This window comes from Coturnix japonica, chromosome Z (genome assembly GCF_054131305.1).
Source record: "Coturnix japonica strain WE chromosome Z, WE-NBRP24, whole genome shotgun sequence".
In the NCBI taxonomy this organism is placed as follows: domain Eukaryota; kingdom Metazoa; phylum Chordata; class Aves; order Galliformes; family Phasianidae; genus Coturnix; species Coturnix japonica.
The window spans coordinates 711,768-732,455 of record NC_140702.1 but is presented as its reverse complement, the minus strand read 5'-3'; the positions used below and the strand labels follow the sequence as shown (position 1 = coordinate 732,455).

The window sequence follows — 20,688 nt, the reverse complement described above, 5'->3', positions numbered from 1 at the left end:
TGTTGAGAAATATTGAGAAATGAATTTCTCTTCAAGCCTTTTTGTGCTTTATAGTCATCATTTATGTCTTCATTTATGTTTTGAAGAAGACAGAAAATAACATTGTGTGGAAATAGCATTTCAGGATTGCAGATAGGAATGGTGAGTTTTGTATGTCTCAGGGTGAAATGCCATCTTTACATTAGCACAAATGTATGCAGTTGTTTGGATATTTTGCTCCTATGACTTCTTGAAATTACACTGAAAAGCTTAAAAATTTTCATTTGGGAATCTTGATGTATATGGCAGTCAGGAATATAGATCTGCTATCAAAGTTATGTCTTTTTTGTGTGTTTCTGAGGATGGGAAAGTGTTTGTTTTTCCTGAATATATCAGTTCTAATTGAAAAAAAATAATAATATGAATTATTATAATTATTATTAATTTTTTAGGTTAAACATGCTGGACTTTTAAAAAAATCTCCTTAATTCCAGGGTACACTTCAAACTCTTTTCTGTGCTTCACACATGCCATTGGGCATATCACTATAATGAGAATCCATACTAATTGTTTTGTCCCATTTCTTCGTCTTATTCTGCTCTTCTGCAGTGTAGAGGAGATTTTAGGAGCTCCATGGAAACTGCTTCAGCTCTTAAGTTGTTCACTGTGAAATGGCTGACAGTGGAGATTTTGTATAATTTGGCCACATATAAGTTGTGTCTGTGCAACAGTGATTACTATCTGTTTATATGGGTACGCAAACAGCGCAGACATTGTTTTCTTCTGCAGTCTTATGCTTGCAAAAGGAACTTGGTTGTCATGATGATGCCAGAAACAAGCTCTAATGTTGTTCACATGCAATATTCTAAAGCATAAACCTTAAAAAAATTTATTGAAAATCTATGTCAATAAAGCAAAATCACTTACAAGGAGAAGAATTCATACACTTGAATGCGCCACCTCTATTCACAGCTAAGTCCTCTCATTGAAAGAGTTTTGTCTGATTTTAGTGACTCACTCACTTGTTATTTAGGAAATCTATAAAACGAACAGCTTCTGATTAGTTTTGTGGTATAGCCACATCCATTTTCTTATAGGGACTGAGGGCTTTATATTGTTCTTACCTTTTGAAGCTATCTCCTTTCTACTGCTTTACTCAGTAGAAACAGTGAGAGTCAAACATAAATAGCTTAAGTTGTTCTTCCATGCTGCCTCTCTCCCTGTTTTTTCTTCTCCTGGACTTCCTTCCATATATTGAAAGAAGAAGGAATATCCTAACATAGTAAAGAAGGTATTTATGGATTTCTGTGGGGCTAGTTTTGTTTATTTCCATTTCAAGAAAAAAAAAAAAAAATGTAATGAAAAATACCTTTGGCGACTTGGTGAGAAATAAAAATTTGATTTTCCAGCTTTTGTATCTGGAAACACCCAAGTGAGTGTGTTTCTCAGTTCTTTCAATAACTTTCCAACAACAGCTGTCTTACCGTCAGCTTTGAGCTCGTATGGGGTGTTGCTGAGGAGATCCGTGATTGCAGTTTTGTTTGCCAATGAGTGTCACACCTGCAGAAATGGATTTTGTCCAAAACTCTTATCCTACATCAGCATTAAGCACCTGTAAATCACTCATGCAGTTATTTTATTTGGACTGTACAAACGTCGTGTCGTTCTTCGTAAATGTATTTCTTGGCAGTTGTCATATTGGTAAACTGGACTTTCCTTTAGGCATTTCATGGTGTTCTGTACAATTACTACCAAGGTTTGTTTTTGCTCCCGTCACAATATTTAATACTCACATAGTGACTCACGTCCTGTAAAAACAATTCTTTTTTACCAACTTTTAAAATAGCATCCTCTTTTGCTTCTCTTGCACGTGTCTTCAGTGATAATACATGCATTCGTTCTAGTTAGGATTTAGAAAGTTGGGTTTTGCTGTCTTTGATCTGATTCTTTAAGCTCCAGTTTGTTCAGAAGTACATACTGAATTTCACACCCAATTTTCTTGCTTTGCAAAGAGAATTTTATCTTCTTTTTCCCCCCTGCTGTGAGGGTGTATTGAAGATCTCTGAGAATCCATGGACATAGATGGATACACTTTCTGTTTTTGCCTTGGTTATTGGTTGGGAAGAAGTGCAAGTAGAGACTGAGGACAGATAAATCACCACCTGTATTGAACCAGCTGTGCTGTGTTGTTGCTCGTATGGAGGAGTAGAGATGAGGTGTGATAGGATTTTGGTTTCTGTGCATCATGTGCTTCTCATTTCTTGTATGCCTTTCCTGAGCAGAGGAGAACAGGAGTAACGAGCTGTGTTCTGGGCAGTAAAGGAATAGCATTCTTAATAGAAGATATTCCAGAGTACAGAAGAAAAACTGTTTTTTTCATTGAGGATTGATCTCCCAAAGACCTACTTGTGTACTTCACGTGCTTTCAGTGATCAAGTAACTATACTAAACTATTTCTATGTGGTTTTGACTTCATTTTCTTTTCTTATTTAGGTCTTTACTACTATGCTGAGTCACCCAAAAATGTCCATAGAAGAATAATGGAAGCCCCTGAATACCTTGATTTGGATGAGATAGACTTTAGTGATGATATTTCGGTAAGTATTAGTCTTATTCTATTTATGTGAATAGAGACAATTTTAGATATCTTAGTTCTGAAATAACAAACAAAGCAACAATAACAAAAAGATAAATCATCACAGTGTTCCTCCTGCTAATGTTTCTGCTTTTGGTGGAATAGACTTGCTAATATGTTGGATACAAATAAATGAGGGACTTGGATACACCATAAGTTTTTATTAATTCAGTTTTCAAGTCTCATCTCCCTGAGCGTTCTTCATAGCTGTAGTGGAGGTGGTGGCAGTGTTTCTGATTCACTCTTCCATTTGTTTGTTTGTTGTAGGTGTTGTTTTTTTCTTTATTTTGGTTTGGGTTTCTTGTTTTGCTTTGTCTTGCTTTGTACTTTGTTTGTTTGCTCATTTAACAAAGGGGTCTTTTCCTTGAACTTTGAGGACTCTTAATTCATTTTAAAACATTCCAAGTGCTGTATTCACAGACAGGTTCTTACTGGACAGGATTTTGCTTTTACCTATTGTAACACTGATATTTTTTATTAAAGAGGATTATGGCAAATGCCCAGAATATAACAGGAAAATAAGCCAGTCTTGGAAGAATACCTTATTTGGGGCAACTTTTTTATTACTGCTCTATAGTAGATCATGTCCTGGTGTCTGTTTCTGTGCTCAGTTTTGCAGGACTGTAAAACATAAGGGATATAACCTCTCTGTGTCTCTCCCGTTGAGGCTGTTGCTGCATACTGGTGGGTTAAGTTACTTGTTTTTCCACTGAGTGGCTCAGGCTGCCTGCTGTAATGTGCTACTCTCTGAGCCTTGAATTAAAAACCAGCACCGATTGTGGAGGTGGTGCTTTTAGTTCTGCTTTCACAAGTTAAGGGAACAAAGGATTTGTTGCCAGGAACCAGATTAATAAGGGAATTCCTGGTTATTTAGTTGCTCTCATCACCTCTTGCCATGTACCATTCAGTGATAGCCAGCCTGCACACTTTACCACCAGCCTGCTGTGGAAGGAGCAGATGTGCAGCACTGGTGGTAACAATTTAAATTGTTCCCTTTTTGCACTCTGGTTTTAATCCAGTGCGGAAAAGTGCTGGCCAAAAATAATGGCAGCAAGAAGACTGTTAGAATGATGTGCTTGTAAAAGTACCTGAGCTGGAAAGCACTGTGCTAGCACAGCTCCTCATAGAGACCCCTTCACCAAAAATGAACAAAATATAATAGATATCGAAGGCAGTCTGGGATTTGTTTTAAATTGCACACATCTCTGAAATAAGATATTTATTCTGAAAACTAGGATGGCCCAGTGTCAGGTATGTATGATACAGAGCATCTTGGTGTAGTTTAGACAGCAGAATAGACTTATGGGGCTTATATTAAACAAAAGTAGCATTATTTCCTTAGTAACATGAAGCAACCAAACTGAGGTGTTGGTTTTTTTGGTTATTCTTGGATAACAATTCACACAAAAATGACGAAATAACAGACATTAAGATCTTTAAGTTTCATTAAAGCAATACTTTAATGAAGCAATAAATACTTACTCTGCAAGTAAAATTATGTTTTAAGCTTTCCCTTTTCTCTCTTCTCTTTATTTTACCCATAAATGTATCTTTGCTTTTAAGTTGTGTACTGCTGTTTTGGTTACTTAAAGCTTTCCTCATCCTTTAATTACTATGCAGAATTTGTATCAGACTAGGAAATTATGCTATTTGAAGCTACTGTAACTGTTTTCCAGTATATTAGTTTACAGAAATGATATCAAATGACCATAAAAAAGTGTATATAACCCTGATAGATATTTATAAGCTGCTTGAAGCTGAGTTCGTAGGTTGCTGCCAGTGCTGGACCAGGCCTAGTCTGAATGTATCTGAGAGCATCAAACAAAGCAATTGCGATTAAAAAGTGACTAATAAAAAGCTGCCAACTTGCCAGGTATGTTGACACACCTCGAAAAGCTTATTTCTGTCCATCCTTGCACAGAATCACAGAACCATAGAATCATAGAATTTCTCAGGTTGGAAAAGACCTTAAAGATCATCGAGTCCAGCCACAGCCCAACCATCCTACACTAACAACCTTTTGCTAAATCATGTTCCTGAGCACCAAGTCCAGACATTTTTAAACACATCCAGGGATGGTGACTCCATTCCAGTGCTTAACAGCCCTTTCTGTAGATGTAACATAAATTTACATAAAATGTAAATATAACAGAAAGGTTTTAATATAAGGGGATTTGAATTAGGAATTAAGTGACGTATCAACCAGTATAGAAAATAAACCGAAATTGGACTGTTGTTTGGCTTACAGTAATAACAATTTTAAACAAATTTATTATAAGGAAGGGAAGTGTCTGCTTTCTCTGTCTAAATAAAAACAACAAGCTGCAAATTTCAGATCGGGACACAATCACTGAGGTCTTGACCCAGTGAATGAAGCCATTTTCACTTTTTGCTTGTTTATTTATTTATTTCTATAGGGCCTTTCATACATTGCTACACCTTGTAATACAGTATTTCTTTCCTCTGATATTTCTCAGATATTGTGGGTCTGCAAGAGGCAGAGAAGTTGCACAGTCTCAACAGGGACTGAAATTTTATTTCTCTTATATCGTGTTTAAAATTCTTTGAATTAAAATTTGCAAACCAGCTGAAATTGAAAATGTTGACTTGCATTCATTCACATTCTATAGCCCAGATCTACTTGACATACAAGTGTTTCTAAGATAAGCTGTTAAGGGAGCTTCTGTTTTCCCCTGAATTGAAAAAATAGCAATATCTTGTATTCACATGGAGTAGTTTTGCCTGCCTCTTGTATTTTGTTTGCTGTTTATACTGTTCCATTTTACAAAGTCCTTAAGGATGTGCCAGGGGAACAAAAAGCAGCAGCTGTCAATCAGCAATCAAAGAGGCCATCACATACCTATTTCTCTATTAACAACACAATTGTTAAACAGCAAAAAGCACACATACATTGACTAAAAAAGCACACAGATCTCCTTACCTTTCACTGATACTCATGCCCATGGTCATGACCTTTAGCTCTTGGTTTAGTTGATTGCTCTATTGGGAAACTAGGAGAAATGGATTACATTTTCAGTGTGAAACAAGAATGCGTAAAGAAAAGTGGGAAATAATCAACTCAAACTTGAATAACAGTAAAACTAAATGATGTTCTAGGGAAAAGCTGCAATGTTAGCCTCCTTTGCTATCACTGATAGCCTTGAAGCTCTCTGTTGAAGAAAAGCTGATGGATGAGAAATGGAGCTAGACTATAAGAAAAAAGTAGTTGTAGAGAGAAGAGCTAGCAATGTGTTGTACTTAGGATTGGGAAGGGTTCCTTTTAAAAGAGTATCTTCAGCGAGTTCTCCATTTCTTGATCATAAAAGACAGATGGAAGAAACATAAGTGTGCAGAAGTCTCTTTGAGAGGAGAGGTGAGTGGGAGGAAACCTGTTAAGGATATCAAACCAGTATGACTAATACATTAAAACGTATAAATAAATTCATAACACTAAACAGTTTCTTGTTATTAGGGAGAGCTGTGGGGGTTGGATACATTTTGGTTTAATGTTGAAACAAGAAAATTTGTTCTTCCAGGAAGAACTGAAAAAAAGGACAAAAAGAGAAAAGTCTTCATGTTTTTGAGGATGCCTGACAAAGCACATAGCAATGGAATACAAAGGGCCTCGTTCTAACTGAATTACAAACTGTGTAATAGTTTAAACTGCACCAGCTGGTCTTATGAAGCTACCATATTCCTTGGAGACATGTTCTTGGATTCTCTTAAGAATCTTACTAGGCCAGTTCAACGTTGCCTTCAGAGTCTTTGTGCTGAAATAGCAAGATGTATAGCTTAACAACTTGATCTTTATTAAACAATGAAACTGCAGTGAAGTAAAGCACATGGTGTTTGTGCTTGTGCGTGTTTAACTTACATTAATTTGTATCGTAGCAGCATCTTTCTCCCTGTGTCAGTTCCTCTGCTGTTTGTTGCTTTAAGTTGTCAGATAGGGTACCGTCACAGCCCTTTAGTTACCCCACTGTTTAATGTGTGTTCTAAATGTCTTAGTTAGTAAGTTATGTTCTACCTGGGAGTATTTGTTGTAGATGAGGTTTATCAATTCACTGCTGATCAGACCATCATGGCAAAAACTGAGGCATGGGAGGTTAGCGAGGCTCTGTAACGTAACTACAATCAACTGTGCAACAGACTTACTTGAACTTGCACCAGAGAAATAAATAAATGACTTCTTCAGTTGATCACAAGGTTGATTTTAGATTATTTAGAAGTAGATTGCCAGCTGTGCATTTAGGGCAAATCAAACACTGAATGACAAACCGTCAGCTAAGCTACAGCCATTATTTGACCGCTTAAGCTTTGCATGGAAGGCTAATGAGGGTGTAGTCATTATGCACACAGTGACTAAAAGTAGCTGTTTGTAAACATGTGGTGTTTATAGGTTCCTTAAGAAATTCCAGTTCTGCTAATCATTTTTTTTCTTAGTTTCAAAAAAAAAAAAGTTTTTAATAGGAATTTGTTTTGTTTTAACAAAGTTGTTGATCCTACACAGGCATGGTGATATTCATTTATTTAAGCAAAGATTTGTAACATTTAAGCATTTGGTTAAGCTTTGTATGAAGTGACTTAGTTCCCGTATGTCAGAATTTGCAGCTCTATAAATCTGGGTTATGTATACCACTGAGGGCATTCTTCAAGTTTATAACATTATTCATGCATACATCATCCTTGGTTCTCTCCCTTTTAATGCTGCAGTGAGGGAACATACTGATCATAGTCTGGTGTATCCTATCATGTCAAAATAACAACACAGGTTATCTTTATAAAGTCTGAATTCCAGATATGAGCCTTGTGGTCTGATATATGGATGTATATATACCTCCCTCTGAAAACAGATTTTTAAGGTGCAAATATTCATCGTTAAATTTTACATACCGCCTTCTGAAAATTTGAATTCTAATTGTTAATCGTGAAGTATCTTGCAATATAAATGCTACAGTACAAGTGGGCAGAGTGAGACTGTGAAGTCTAGATTTATTGTGAGATCTAAGTTTGTTCTCATACTTGAGGTACCTATACATCCCATGGAAAGAGGGTATAACATATATTTGTGATGTGAACAATGTGGTGTACAGGAAAGGCATTGCTGTGGTGGAGAGGTACTGTCCTGTGTCTTAGGAAATCTGTTTGTGGGACACAAAAGCTGACATTATCTGCATTATTATGCTGTCTAAGGGCACCATCAGACTGCCTGAAGGATGGATCTAGCCACTACCAATGCTATCACAACCCGTTGGAAAGCCTTCCCTTTCACCTTTTAAAATCATTCACTTGATGTTTGTTTGTTTGCTTTTTTTCCTTTTTTTACAGTACTCTATAACTTCTCTGAAGACTATCCCAGAATTATGTAGAAGGTGTGATTCACAAAATGAAGACCGATCAGGTATGATCCCCACTTCTGTCCACCCATCGCTTTCTAGGCTGCTTTTTATCACGTACAACTTGGCAAAAGTTTCTTCTTGGCAGTACTCTATTGTTTTGTTTTCTCTCATTTTTGTACAGCTTTCTGGAAACATGACTTTTTTTTTATTTCAACAGATGTTAGTTCATTAGAAGGAAAAAAAAAGTTCCAAAAAAAGATTTGGCTGCATACAGATAAGTGTTGGGCTTCATCTCAGCAGCTCAAAACCACAGTATATGCAACAATTTACTTGAAAACCTGAGAAACCATTGGTGACAAGATGTAATAATGTAGGCGCCAATGAAAAAATGTTGGATACATTTACTACCCATATGGCCACGACCAGTTTGAGGGATGATGTTTTGCCAGAGTCTGAAACTGTATCAAGGATGCTACATGATAGAATCTACTCTAAGGCATACTGTAATAGTTAAGATTAAAGCAGAGTTTTTGAGTTTAATAGTGTAAACTAAATGAAGAATCATGGCATATAGATGAGAACCAGCTGGGGACCTTTCGTCCTCCTGCCCTCCCCCTGATAAAAAGTGCGTACAGTGCTATTTTTCACTCTGTTAATCAGATTAATCCCCTTTTGTTTTTGTCTTCCTGATGGAGGAGAAACGAATTGGTGAGAGAGCATTTTTTTGTTGAGCTATGAAAAGTTTATTGCGCTTTCATTTGATGTTTTAATTGAATTTTCATTAACGTTGTTGAATCAGAAGATTTTTATAACAGAAAGGGCAGACTTGGAATTTGTGGGATGATAGGAGACTTCAGGAGCTGTGCTATGCTTTGACAAACTTCTTGGTTTTCCTTTCAGAGTACTGTAGATTTCCAATTTCCCCCTTCATTTCCTCCCACAGTGTCTTAGCATTATCAGTGTTAACAGCTGATCATTTGGTGACACGGCATTATACCATCTTTTCATAAAGAGTTGAAGTTATTCATGTGCTCAGTCACTTCAAGTGCAAGGTGAACAAGATAAAGAAAGCCATAATAGCCCCTAAAAGACATTGTGCTCTTTGTTCTGTTCATGAGTACTGCTCAGCCACAGTGGCAGCGTCTCTGTCTGCTCTCAGGAAGAAAAATGTCTTCTTTTTAGAGTAAAATGCTGACAGATAGCAGGATGAAGCATTGGTTGTGAGCTCTTCCTTAAAACCACAGGATACTGACAGTTATTGTGTAGTTCTGTTGTTTCATGATTGCCTCTGCAGTCAGACGTTTTTCAATGATGATTTTAATTACATCTCCACTCATCCATTGCCTTGAAAAGGAGCTGGCAGAAGTAAATACAGGCATTGCTGGAAGACAGTAGCAGTGCTGGGGAGTCTGCCAGTGGAAGTTAATTCAGAGCTTTGTGTATAATTCTGGAGTCAAAAAAACAGGTTTTTAGCACTGATAGCAATACTGGAAAACTGGAAGCAGAACTGAAATCTGCTGTGTTTTTTTTGTTTTTTGGTTTTTTTTTCACTCTACTTATCACTTGTGAGTTTATGGATTGGAAAATGGTATTAAAAGTCAATTTATTATTTTTCTTAATCACTGAATAGAAGCACATGGAGTTGTACAGGAAGATATCACTTCACTGGAAGATCAGTGGAACTGCATCAGTAAGCATTGTGTTAGGCTCAATCTGTTGATTGTTCGCATCACTTCTGATGCAGCTTCCTGCCTTCATAGACCGCGAAGAAAGTACCACAGATAATTGTAGAACTCTACAATAATCAAATAATCATTTCTTGAAAGGAATTGAAGTATAATGTGTTAGTTGTCAGACTAGACATGCCAGGAACTGAAAGGCCTAAAAAAACAATGGCCTTTTTCAGCCTTAGCTCAGAAAAAACACTTGGTGCGCTAAGGCAATTAAGCAAGAAGTTTCAACTTTAATGTTGAAAATACATTATTAAATATGAAAATATTTAAAAAATATAAAGGTAATCATTTTCATCGCAAGATTGATTTAACAAATTTAAAGGTCAGTTCCTCTTTCTGGAATTACGTTTTTTTAACTATATGTCTGATTATATGGAGGTATAATTGTTCCTTATTCTCAGGTAACTTTAGTAAATAGCCCTATAACTACTATTGTTCTTTTCCACATGTGAACTAAACATCAAATAACTTGTTAGTAAGGTATGAGAGTGTTTGATTATGTTTTCCAACTTGCTCTAAACACTTCTAATCCTAGGAAAACATACCATAGGCCAAGGCCTGTTTTACCCCCAATAAAGTGAGATTGAGGATTATCAGCTTTTCTTCCATCATGCTTCAAGAGAATGAACTCCACAGCTGGAATAGTAACCACTGGTTACTATGGTTATTATTCTGGTATTGTTATTAAATGATATTATTATTATTGTTCTTGTTATTATGGTTATTAACTGGTATTGTTCTTCTTCAGAAACAGAGAATTAAAGACTATAATTTAAGTATCAACACAGTTTTTATTTTTTATTTTTTCCTTTTTTTTTTTTTTTCCTGAAATGAAGTGTTAGCTGGCCTTCCCATTGATTTGTGGCAGCAGAAATCAGTCCTTTATGCTTCTGTTATTAAGCATGAAATTGCTTCCTTTCTCTCTGAGCAGATTTTCTACGGCCGCTTGAACAAATGGTTCAAGACATCTCACAGAATCATAGAATATTCTGAGTTCGAAGCAATCCTCAGGGAGGATCATCAAGTCTAACATCTGTTTTTCAATAGACTTCCATGAACCATATCATTGTGCTGAAGAATATTCTGTCAGCTACAGTGACTTTTGATTGTCCTTAAATGTCTATCTCAAATAAGAACAGTATTTCATTTTGGGTCTTTTTTTTGCTTGTAGGTAAAATCAAGTTCATCTTTATTGCCCAACAGTTATCTTACTTACCCAAAGCCACCACTATAAACTCACAAAAGAGTTCAAAAGATGATAGGTTTTCTATTTAACAGAATGAAATTAGTATAAAATGCTAAGAAACATAATACAGCAGACAATTTCTATCACAAGCTCTTCGTTTTTAACTATAACAAAAAAGTGAAATTGGACTTTGAGGCAAAGTATTTATTCATTCAGACTCTTATTAATGTTTGTGTGACCTGGAAAATATGTACTGTTATTTAAAATGATAAATTGTTATTTATCCTTGCTTCTGTACTTTATAGACCCTCACTTTCTTTTCATCCTGCTTAAATGGGAACAATTCCATATTCATTTTTATCAGCGCAGGGTTATTCTTTAATTCAGACTCTCCTGCTGTAGAGCTTACATTAAAGAAGTCTAAAATGCACTCTTGAAGGTTATTAATATATTAAAACTGTAAAACAGTGCCACCTTCTGTTAAAATTGTTAAAATATTATTATTTCAGTTACATTAATGAGATCATAATAGATAGTTATTCAGAACTAGCTTTTACTATATATTGATATGCAAGGGAGATACCTTCCTCCACCCCTTGGAGCTTCTATATCGCTGCTAGTGTTGGAGATGAGTGAATGTCTTAACAGTGTGAGAAATTTTCTAAAGGCTTTCCTCATGTAGACAACACCTTGCTGTCTGCATATGAAATCAGAATCTCAGTGCTCTAAATGGATCTGGAATGAGTACAAGATTTAACTGATTCAAGATGCTCTGCTGAAGTCATACTGCAAGGAAGATGGTCAGGTATTTATTTCAGAGGACAGTAAAATTCCCAATGTGAACCTTTTTATATATATTGTGACCCCAAATAACTATAGAGGGATGCAGTGCTATTAAAAAAATGAGTATGGGCAGTTCTCAGTGGTAATCTCAGGCTTCTTTAATGGTGATGAGTTAAAGCAGAGTAAACTCCAAGTTTTTCCTTGTAAAGTAGGAAGTATTTGAAATAAAATCATTTGAATGGTGTCACCATCCTTTGGTGGCAACAGAGCCAACCTAGCAAAATTTGTTCTTGTGAACAGTCATTAAAGAAGCTCTTCATTGCATTCTCAGCAAGAGCAGGGAGTATCTCCCTGTATTTTCAAATACTGAGGGGAAAGCTTTTGTGGCAAAAGCTGTCTCTTTTTTTGCCATCTGTCAGTTTTACACATTATTTCCAGTCTTGCTGCTACCTGTAAAAAGGAATTGTTCTTCCAGGGTCATTACATCTTCCTTTACAGAATAACTAAGTCAGAAGGCAAATCTGAAGGGTATTTAGTCCAACATCCTGCTCAGAGTTGGTCCAGTTTGCTCAAGGATCTATTGTCCAGATGGCTCCTACAATAAAGAACCAGGATACTTGGAGAAAGTGTTATTAGGGAAGCAATCATAGTAATAACCGTATTCAACTTCAGAATTTCATAGACCTTTGAAAGACCAACTAGGTGTGATTAAATCAGGAGATAGCCTTGCCATATTGTAGGACTATCAGATTCAGAGCTCAAGCTAAATCCTATTCTCCATTACTCACAATTCTCTTTCTATTTTTTGATTGTGTGGATATGGATTTTACAGAAAGCAAAGGCTGAAGTACAGAAAATTTAAAGTTACCACAGTCTGGCTCAGGTCACCAGGCAAACACAGCATTAGTGTCATTGATGATTGATAGCTGTTTGGATAAGAAGAAGTCATGCAGTTCTTCTGCTGGACAGTGGTTCAACACAGCCAACCGTAAGATCCTGCTGTCTATCCTGATATCCAACTAAAAGGGCTTCCATGGTGATATAAGATCATAATGAGGATCACCACTTGCCTCCCACAGAAGAGGAATGATTTAATACGCCTTTTCAGTCACAATAAACAGAGGTCTATCTATCTAATGATCTAGTAGAACAACATAGATTCAGTGCCAATTATTGACCCTTATCTTTGCAGCCATTTCCTGCCTGCCTGTACCACTGCCCATTTTATATCCCAGCTTTTCAATAGTAGTAGTCATGACTGCAGACCATTAGTCAAAGCATTAATAAAATGAGTCCGTGGTGATGGTGACAGAGACACACTTTTAGAGGCTTGACCATTTCATCAGATCCACAGCCAGTATGTGAACTGTTCTGGGTTCTCTGTTTGGTGGATCCATGGTGGTCTTGTGTGGATCATCTACAAACACTCTGCATTATGGTCAGTTTCATTTGGACACGTAGGGTTTGGTATATAACCCTTAGTCACCTCCTTGTGTTACAAGTGCTGTAAACATCAGGAACCCATAAGCAGTTAAAGAATATTACTGAGCCCTTATGCCAGGGAGACAGGCTCTTCTGTGAACTTCAGAAGTGAATTTCATCTGTAGTTTCCATAGAGACCTGAAGTGAAATATTTCTCTTTGTTATTTTCATTAGAGTCAAGACAGCTTAGAGGTATTCGAATGACTGGCTGCAGGTTGAATGTATCCCTCTTAATTAATTCATTAAGTGAATGAAATTGTAAATATACCCTCAGGCCTCTTTATTCAAATCTTGTGTTTCTTCTTCCTCAAGACAAGCACAAAGCAGAATATACGGGAAGAACTACTTCCACAAATTCAACCCAATCTTCAGAAGCTCAGGTTTATCAGACCTACACTTCTATAGTGATGATAGTGAAAAGTCTTCCCAGTTTTTCTGTTCCTCTCCTTGTTTCCTACATTAGTACAACAGTGGGATCATGCAAGTCTCTCAAGTTAGTGATTAAAAGTTAAGGGAAAAGAAGAAGATAACACTGTTGGGAAAAACAATAAATTTTGTCATCACCATTTTTACATTTAAAATATTGGTGCGTGGAAGAGATGTGGCTTATCCAAGAATATACCAGAACTATTTGTCACATTCTGGAATCACGTTAGTCACTCCAGTTTTCTGGTCCACTGCTTTAAGCTCAAGACATCTTTTATTGCTGTTTATAAAAGAATCAAACAGTATTTATTTGACCCAGACATTCGGTGGCCCTTGTCCGAGTTCATAAGTGTGGAGAAATAAATGAGAGGCTTTTCCTCAGGAGCAAGTATTGAAGACCATGCAAATACCTCCTGCTGTACCGGTGTTTTAGAAGGCACAGACATTGCTTGCTTTTGCTTTCTCCATAAGCAAACAGCTGAAAACAGGATGGAGGAGTGTCTAGCAATGCCCTGTTCCACTCTGACCAATGTTCTTAGTGTTTTGTAGGGGGAAACCATGCTGTAAGTGTCTAAACAATAACGCAAAGCATACAGCATCTAAGTGCTTTCCTCCCTACTCCTTATGTGGTTTGTGCCGTATTATAATTCTTTATTAAGTGCAGAGTAAATTCGTCAGCCCAGTTAAGCACAGAACATGTTCATAAGCTGGTAGAAATGCTGATAATTGTTCTTGATGTCCCAGTTTGTTTTTCTGGAGATAGCATTTGCAAAGAGGTGCTCCTCCAATATGCTGGGAATTAAAACAACGGGGAAATGCAATTGCTTTGCTCCACTCTAGTTGTGATGGAATAAAACAGAAATATATGACTGCGCAGTGCTCCAGGGTAGATTTGTTACAAAGGTCATAGCTTCTTTGTAGTGCCTGATTTAACAGTTTTATCAACGGTGGTTTCTGTAAATGCTTGTTATTAAGGTTAGAAAGTGGGATAAGCAAAGCAGCAAAATAAATGTAAGCTTATAGAAAGTGACGACAAACAAAATGTTGATGCCTTTCCCTCTGTCTAGACCCCTGTGTTGAAAACAGTGTTTTCATAAAACTCAGACAGAATTCATTTCCATACTGAGTGCTTAATAGTTCCTGTCAGAACAAAACAGCTGGGAAACATATGGTATCCATTTGCCTGTATCACTTGGAAAAAATTTCACATGTAAATAAAACCAACATAAAAGTGTAGGCCTTTGAACCTAGAATCTTATACAATACATAAATAAGTCAGTACAGTGCGTTCTTTGTATTGGCCCACAAAGATACATGCCTTCTGATTATCATTATTTTTTATTTCTTTTTCGGAAATGTATTCTTAAGCACTTCCAAAAGTATTAAGGTAATTTTCAGACATCCGTAACTACTAAGCTGTGCTAATCTTTCACTTCAAACATTAATGCTGCACTGAAAGCATATATATCTGTTTCCTTAGGAAGGTGTTCATGGCAAATTGTGTGTTTTGACCACAGATTAGATCCCACTGATATGCAGTTAGCATGTGTAATAAATCTGCTATGTTTAAGCTGCATTCTTTGAGAGTGCATTAACTCTTCGTGTACAGTAAGCGGAGCATAGGAAGCATAAACTGCCTAGAGGTTTTAGTGAATTTAGTCCTGCCCCTCCACGGAAACTAACAAAATAAAGAAAACTCATTATCAAATTTCAACTAATTAAAGAGAACATAAATTTCACTGACTGGAACTATAAAGAAGAGTGTAGGCCTGATAGGGTTAAGAGTTCAGGTGCTTTGAGCTGTCTTTCTTCTCTGTGAGTCAAATCCACTGGTCAGACTCCAGTGTGCTGAAATAAAGCACTGGAAGGTCTGGAATTGTAGATGTGTGTGTGTTTCAGTGTGTGTGTTTGTGCATAAGCATTAAGGGTTGAAAACATGGACTGAGAAGCCCGACATACAGAGGCAAAATGAAAAAAGGAAACACTACACCTCAATGAGTAGGTGTTAATTTTCAGATCACACAATCATAGAATAGTTTTTATTGGCAGGGACCTTCTGAAATCACATTTCCCAGCCTATCTGCTTACTCAAGGTAAACTAGAGTAAGTAGGTTGCCCAGTACCATGTCCAGTGGAATTTTAAGTATCTCCACAGACTGAGACACTGGGCAGCTGGTTGCAGGACCAACGTCACAGTAAAAAAATAATAATAAATAAATAAAAAGTGTTTTCTTCAAAGTGAGGGCACACAGCTGCTGCTTTCCATCTCGCATGTTCAGATGGCAGCAAAGCTGAAGCACGTATCTCTTGTCTGGTCAGTGAGCGCCGCTGCAAAGAGCCTTGGCTCTTTGTTCTTCAGCACCTCCCACCATTTATTTATACACGTGGAAAAGATTCTCCTCAGCCTGCTCAAACTGAACATTCCCAGCTCTGTTGGCCTCTCTTCAGATAAAAGATATTCCAGTCCCAGAACCATCCTATTGTCTCTGGGTCTAACTTACTCTAAGAGGTCCGTATCATTCTTACATTGGAGTGCCCAGAAATGCACCCAGTACTTAAAATTTATTTTAAAGCCATTCTCTCTTGTTCTGTCATTATCAGATGGTATAAAACCTTGGCTTCCCTCCTATTGATAAGCTCCACTCAGGCACTGTAAGGCCACAGTGCCATCTCCCTGGATCCTTCCCTTCTTCAGTCTGAACAAGCCCAACTCCCTTAGCCTTTCTCCATAGGAAGGGTGCTTAGCCCTCAAATCATCTTTGTGGCCTTCCTCTGGACCTCTTTAAGATTACAAAAGCTTATGGTGTATGTCTTGTTTGAAGACTGAAGTTCTAGAGTGTCAAATTCTTCAGCTCTTTTACATAGAATTGCAATTAAGTCTGCTAAGGTACTAATGAAACACAGTATTGTGTTATTCAGGTTTCTGGTTCTTATCCAGGTTTACCTTTGAAGCATATTATATCATGCCACTCATCTGGTAATGATAAGCAGTTCTAAGTCATATTCATCTATTTCTCTAGTTTCCAGCAGCAGCTGGAACTGTGGAGGCTCAACTCTTATTGGAAATGCACAGAAACCAACAGGAATTGCAGATGCGTGCAATAAATTCAGACCAGTGAAGAGGGTTTCCCCGTTAAAGCACCAGCCAGAAAGCTCTGAGAACAATGAAAGCGATGACCAAAAGAACCAGAAAGGTGAATACCAGAAGGGCAACGAATCTCAGCCTGCACCTCCAAATGATGACCAGAACCCGGGAGAAGGAGAAAACCTTAAAAGTAAAAACATCGAGCCTACCGTTCTGCTTGGGGAGCTGGAGCACTATGACCTGGATATGGATGAAATTTTGGATGTGCCTTATATTAAATCAAACCAACAACTTGTTCCTTTCACAAAGGTAGCCCCTGAGAAAAAGAATTTCGGTCTATGTTCAACTGTGAATGGTGTTGGTGGCAAGACCTGCCCTACAGAGAACACGGAGCCCGCTGGGGTGACACAGTTCTGTGTTCTCTCTCCTGTGAAAGGCTCTCAGCTGAGAAAAACACAGCCCATTGTCCTTGATCAGCACAAGCATTTAACAGAAGAATTAGAGCTTTCCCAGCCTTTAGCAAAGTGTAGCTCAGTCCATGAATCCGAAGCCCAGGGCAAAGGGTTCCTCTGTAGGACATTTGTTGGTCCTCAAGCTCACAAAACTGAGAAGACTATGCCAAACTGCCACCTAAGGACTTTTCACCTGCAGACAGCAGTGGCAGAGAGCAAGCAGCTTGAGGAACTGAATATGAGCTGGAGCAGTGCAGGGGGGCCGGAAGAGAGAAATGAAGAGGTGAAGAAATTTAAGAGCATCTTAAACATTGTAAAGGAGGGGCAAATATCGTTACTGGTAAGTATCATCTTTTTTTCATAAACCACATAGAATAGGGGAGTTCTGTGCTGTGGTTTGTTTCGTTGGCAAAACTTATAAGTTGTTCATTTTGCATCACCACTTTTTTATCTTATATGTTCCTAAGAAATTGGGTGAATGATGTTAAAAGGGCACGTTTTCATCTTTAAATCGAGTGTGTAGCAAAGATGGGGTACAAGATTGCTAGCTTACGTAGTAACCTGAAATAGGTAGACATCATAACCGCGGAGTTCATTAGTATCTCAGATTTTAGTCCTAACTGGGTTTTGTTTCTCAAAACATTTGTGGGTTGCTTTGTTCAATTATTGGCGGTTTATCTCAGTTGTTATTTAGGGGCAGACAGTGGGAACAGAGGGCTTTCTGTTGTATTCTGATTATTATTCAGGAGTGTTTCTCTAACGCCTCATTGGCCTCTGACCTGTTTGAAGCCTTCAGTAATTCCAGCTATGTGATCAGACACTGTCAATGGTGTTTACTGAAGTAAGGAGGTGCAAGTGAACACAGTGATGCAGAACATGTGATCCCCGCTCAGAGTGGCTGGAGGAGGTTCAGCATCCGTAAAACTGGTTTTGTTAGAGTTTTGTTTAGCTTCTCTGTTTATCAGCCTAGCTCAAGCACAAAGGCATGCTATTAACATAGCAGGAAAAACAAAGGCAGACATTCAAAGACTAGGCAGGGGTAGGAGAGTAGCGTAGTAGAGTGGTCTGTAAGAAATACAAGTAGAGAAAATTTACCCCAAATTGTGAAATGTTGGTAACTGGTAAAAACAAAGCAGACAAACAAAAAATAAGGGCATAGTGGGTAGGTGGGTGGGTGGGCAGAAAACATATTTTTTTCCAATCAGGTCATAACCTCTGAGTGAAGTGTATTCATCAGTGAGTGGTCTGGCAAGTCTGCACAGCTCTAGGAATTTACCACTGTTACTGCGGGAGTTTATCATTCCAATTGTTTTGTCTGAAAATTAGATGTGGGCAGGAGTAATGTATTAAGTCATGGTTGTGACTTTGGGTAAATATTCCAACAAATTATTATTATTTTCTTAATGGAAACAAGCTACCAAATAAAAGACTTCTCATGTTCTAACTGTATTAGATTTTGCTAAATACGAGATGATGCTTTTGTGATGAGCAAAACTAAACAGCAGCATTTTAGGATGTTAGGATATTAGGATGGATGTTTCCTGTTTGATGATTCATTATTATAAAGCCAAAGAAGAGATAGAGAAATCAACTGTAAATAGGCAGAACTTAGGAAAATGCAGATGTTTGTACCACTTCTTTGTTAGGAAATATAAGATGAGGAGCTAAAGCTACTGAAGATATTGCACTGTTATATGCCATTTGCACCTGGAAAGAAACTAAGTATTGAATCTAGTCAGTGAGCACACTGCCTCCGTCCTTTTGGTAATGGTAGCCAGGTGCTGTACAGATGCAAAGCTTCTGATTTTGATCTGTAAAAGAACATAACCTATGGGAAAATGTCTTTGTCTTGTGTCTTGGGTTCTAAGGCTTAAAGTTCACAATATCTTTTTATCCTCAGTTGTAACTAACGTGTAACACCTTCCTTAACAGCCACATTTGGCAGCGGATAATCTGGATAAGATTCATGATGAATGTGACAACAATCTGTTGCATGTAGCAGCATCAAAGGGACATGCGGAATGCCTTCAGCATCTCACTTCTTTGATGGGTGAAGACTGTTTGAATGAAAGAAACATGGAGCAGCTCACTCCAGCTGGTTTAGCAATAAAGGTAACTCAGTCTCTGTCTCTACTGTAATGTGACATAAAGGCAATTTAGCTTCTTTCTGTGATGTGAGTAGGTAATATATCCAGCAGGATGTTATTTTTCAAGCCTCTTGTCAAATGGGAAAAGAACAGTATCGCTTAAACCAATAAGTCTGTTATGATGTAGGATACAGTGTCAACTGTATGAATAACACTGATGTTATTGTATGTTGTTGTCTCTGAGCATACATTCATATTTTAATTAATTAACTGACTAAAAAAATGCGGTGTTCATAGGAACATTCATTTAATTTGTGCTCAGTTGTATCTTTAGGGAACATAAAAATTCTCATAGAATCGTAGAATCACCAAGGTTGGAAAAGACGTAAAAGATCATCCAGTCCAACCCACTATAGCTCCCACTAAACCATGTCCCTCAGTACAATATCCAGTCATTCCATCTTACCAATATATATGGGATTTTGAAAGATAGATGTGAGACCGTGTTTACAAAGCATGAAAAAACTGATCCACATCCAGACTGAAACTTTCTGGCTGTCTGGAACAGTTACATCAAAGTTAAAATCTAGATTTCTACAGAGCTACCCGTAAGAAACTGCAAAGATCAGTATGAAAGCTAACTGGGAAACCTACTATATAGCAAAGTATGAGACTGCATGGTGTATCTTTGCTAAAGTAAAACCTGCTGTGTACAGAAGGCTGCTAATTCAGCCAAACTTACTCTGAGTCTTTTGTAAGTAAGGTCAAAGACTGTTCCACTTAGTCAATGAGTAACTTCAGAAGGAAAAATGGTAATGGTAATGACTGTTTCTGATTTTTCATTCTTTTTTTAATTGTTTGTTTCTTGGGAAACTTGAGGAACTGACAGACAACCAGTAGATTCCAGCCTGCAGGTTTGTATCTTGGAGAGGTCATTGCAAGACCAAGACCATTCCAAGACCATTCCATGACCAAGGTCATACCAAGACCTGGTAACCTCATGCTGATCTCACGGATTTTATTCCATTTAATGAGAATAAAGTTAAACAGATAGCTAGCTGCACTAATTAATTGCTGTTCTAAAAGTCATATACTTAGCTTCAATACCCTGGCCCATGTCCAACATGAATAATTACAGTCTGCCAATTTGAAGTCTTATAGTTTTACTTGGGTATAGTTTTCTTTCTCGTTATTTCAACATAGGTAGATAACACATTTATGATACAGTTATGTTTGACTTTTTCTCTGGAACAATTGCTGTTTTAATAATCAGTTCCTGTAAAAGTTCTGTAACACCTGAGCATGCTTTGGCATTTCTAGAAAAAAATGTGTGAACATAATAGAATTATTCATCTAAATAAGTGTGCTGAGGCCCAAGTGTTTCTAATGAAGACCTGCTTGATGGCTGGGCTGGTCTTGTGCAAGAGCCTTAAGGTGATCTGCCTTAACTAATTACATGGTTATATAAATTATATAAATATATATAACCATATATATAAAT

At 37.4% G+C, this 20,688-nt stretch overlaps 1 protein-coding gene across 6 annotated transcripts in view; it reads left to right on the top strand.

The window, feature by feature from the left end:
• The window catches only part of SNCAIP (synuclein alpha interacting protein), a 57,211-nt gene that overhangs the window by 17,802 nt on the left and 18,721 nt on the right, over positions 1 to 20,688 (top strand). For all 6 annotated transcript variants that reach the window (XM_085529449.1, XM_085529446.1, XM_085529448.1 and 3 more), the window contains 4 exons: positions 2,473 to 2,576; positions 7,943 to 8,015; positions 16,584 to 17,440; positions 19,033 to 19,212. In XM_085529449.1, the coding sequence (XP_085385575.1) occupies positions 2,520 to 2,576; positions 7,943 to 8,015; positions 16,584 to 17,440; positions 19,033 to 19,212 (1,167 nt within the window). In that variant the 5' untranslated portion in view covers positions 2,473 to 2,519. The remainder of the gene's footprint in view (positions 1 to 2,472; positions 2,577 to 7,942; positions 8,016 to 16,583; positions 17,441 to 19,032; positions 19,213 to 20,688) is intronic.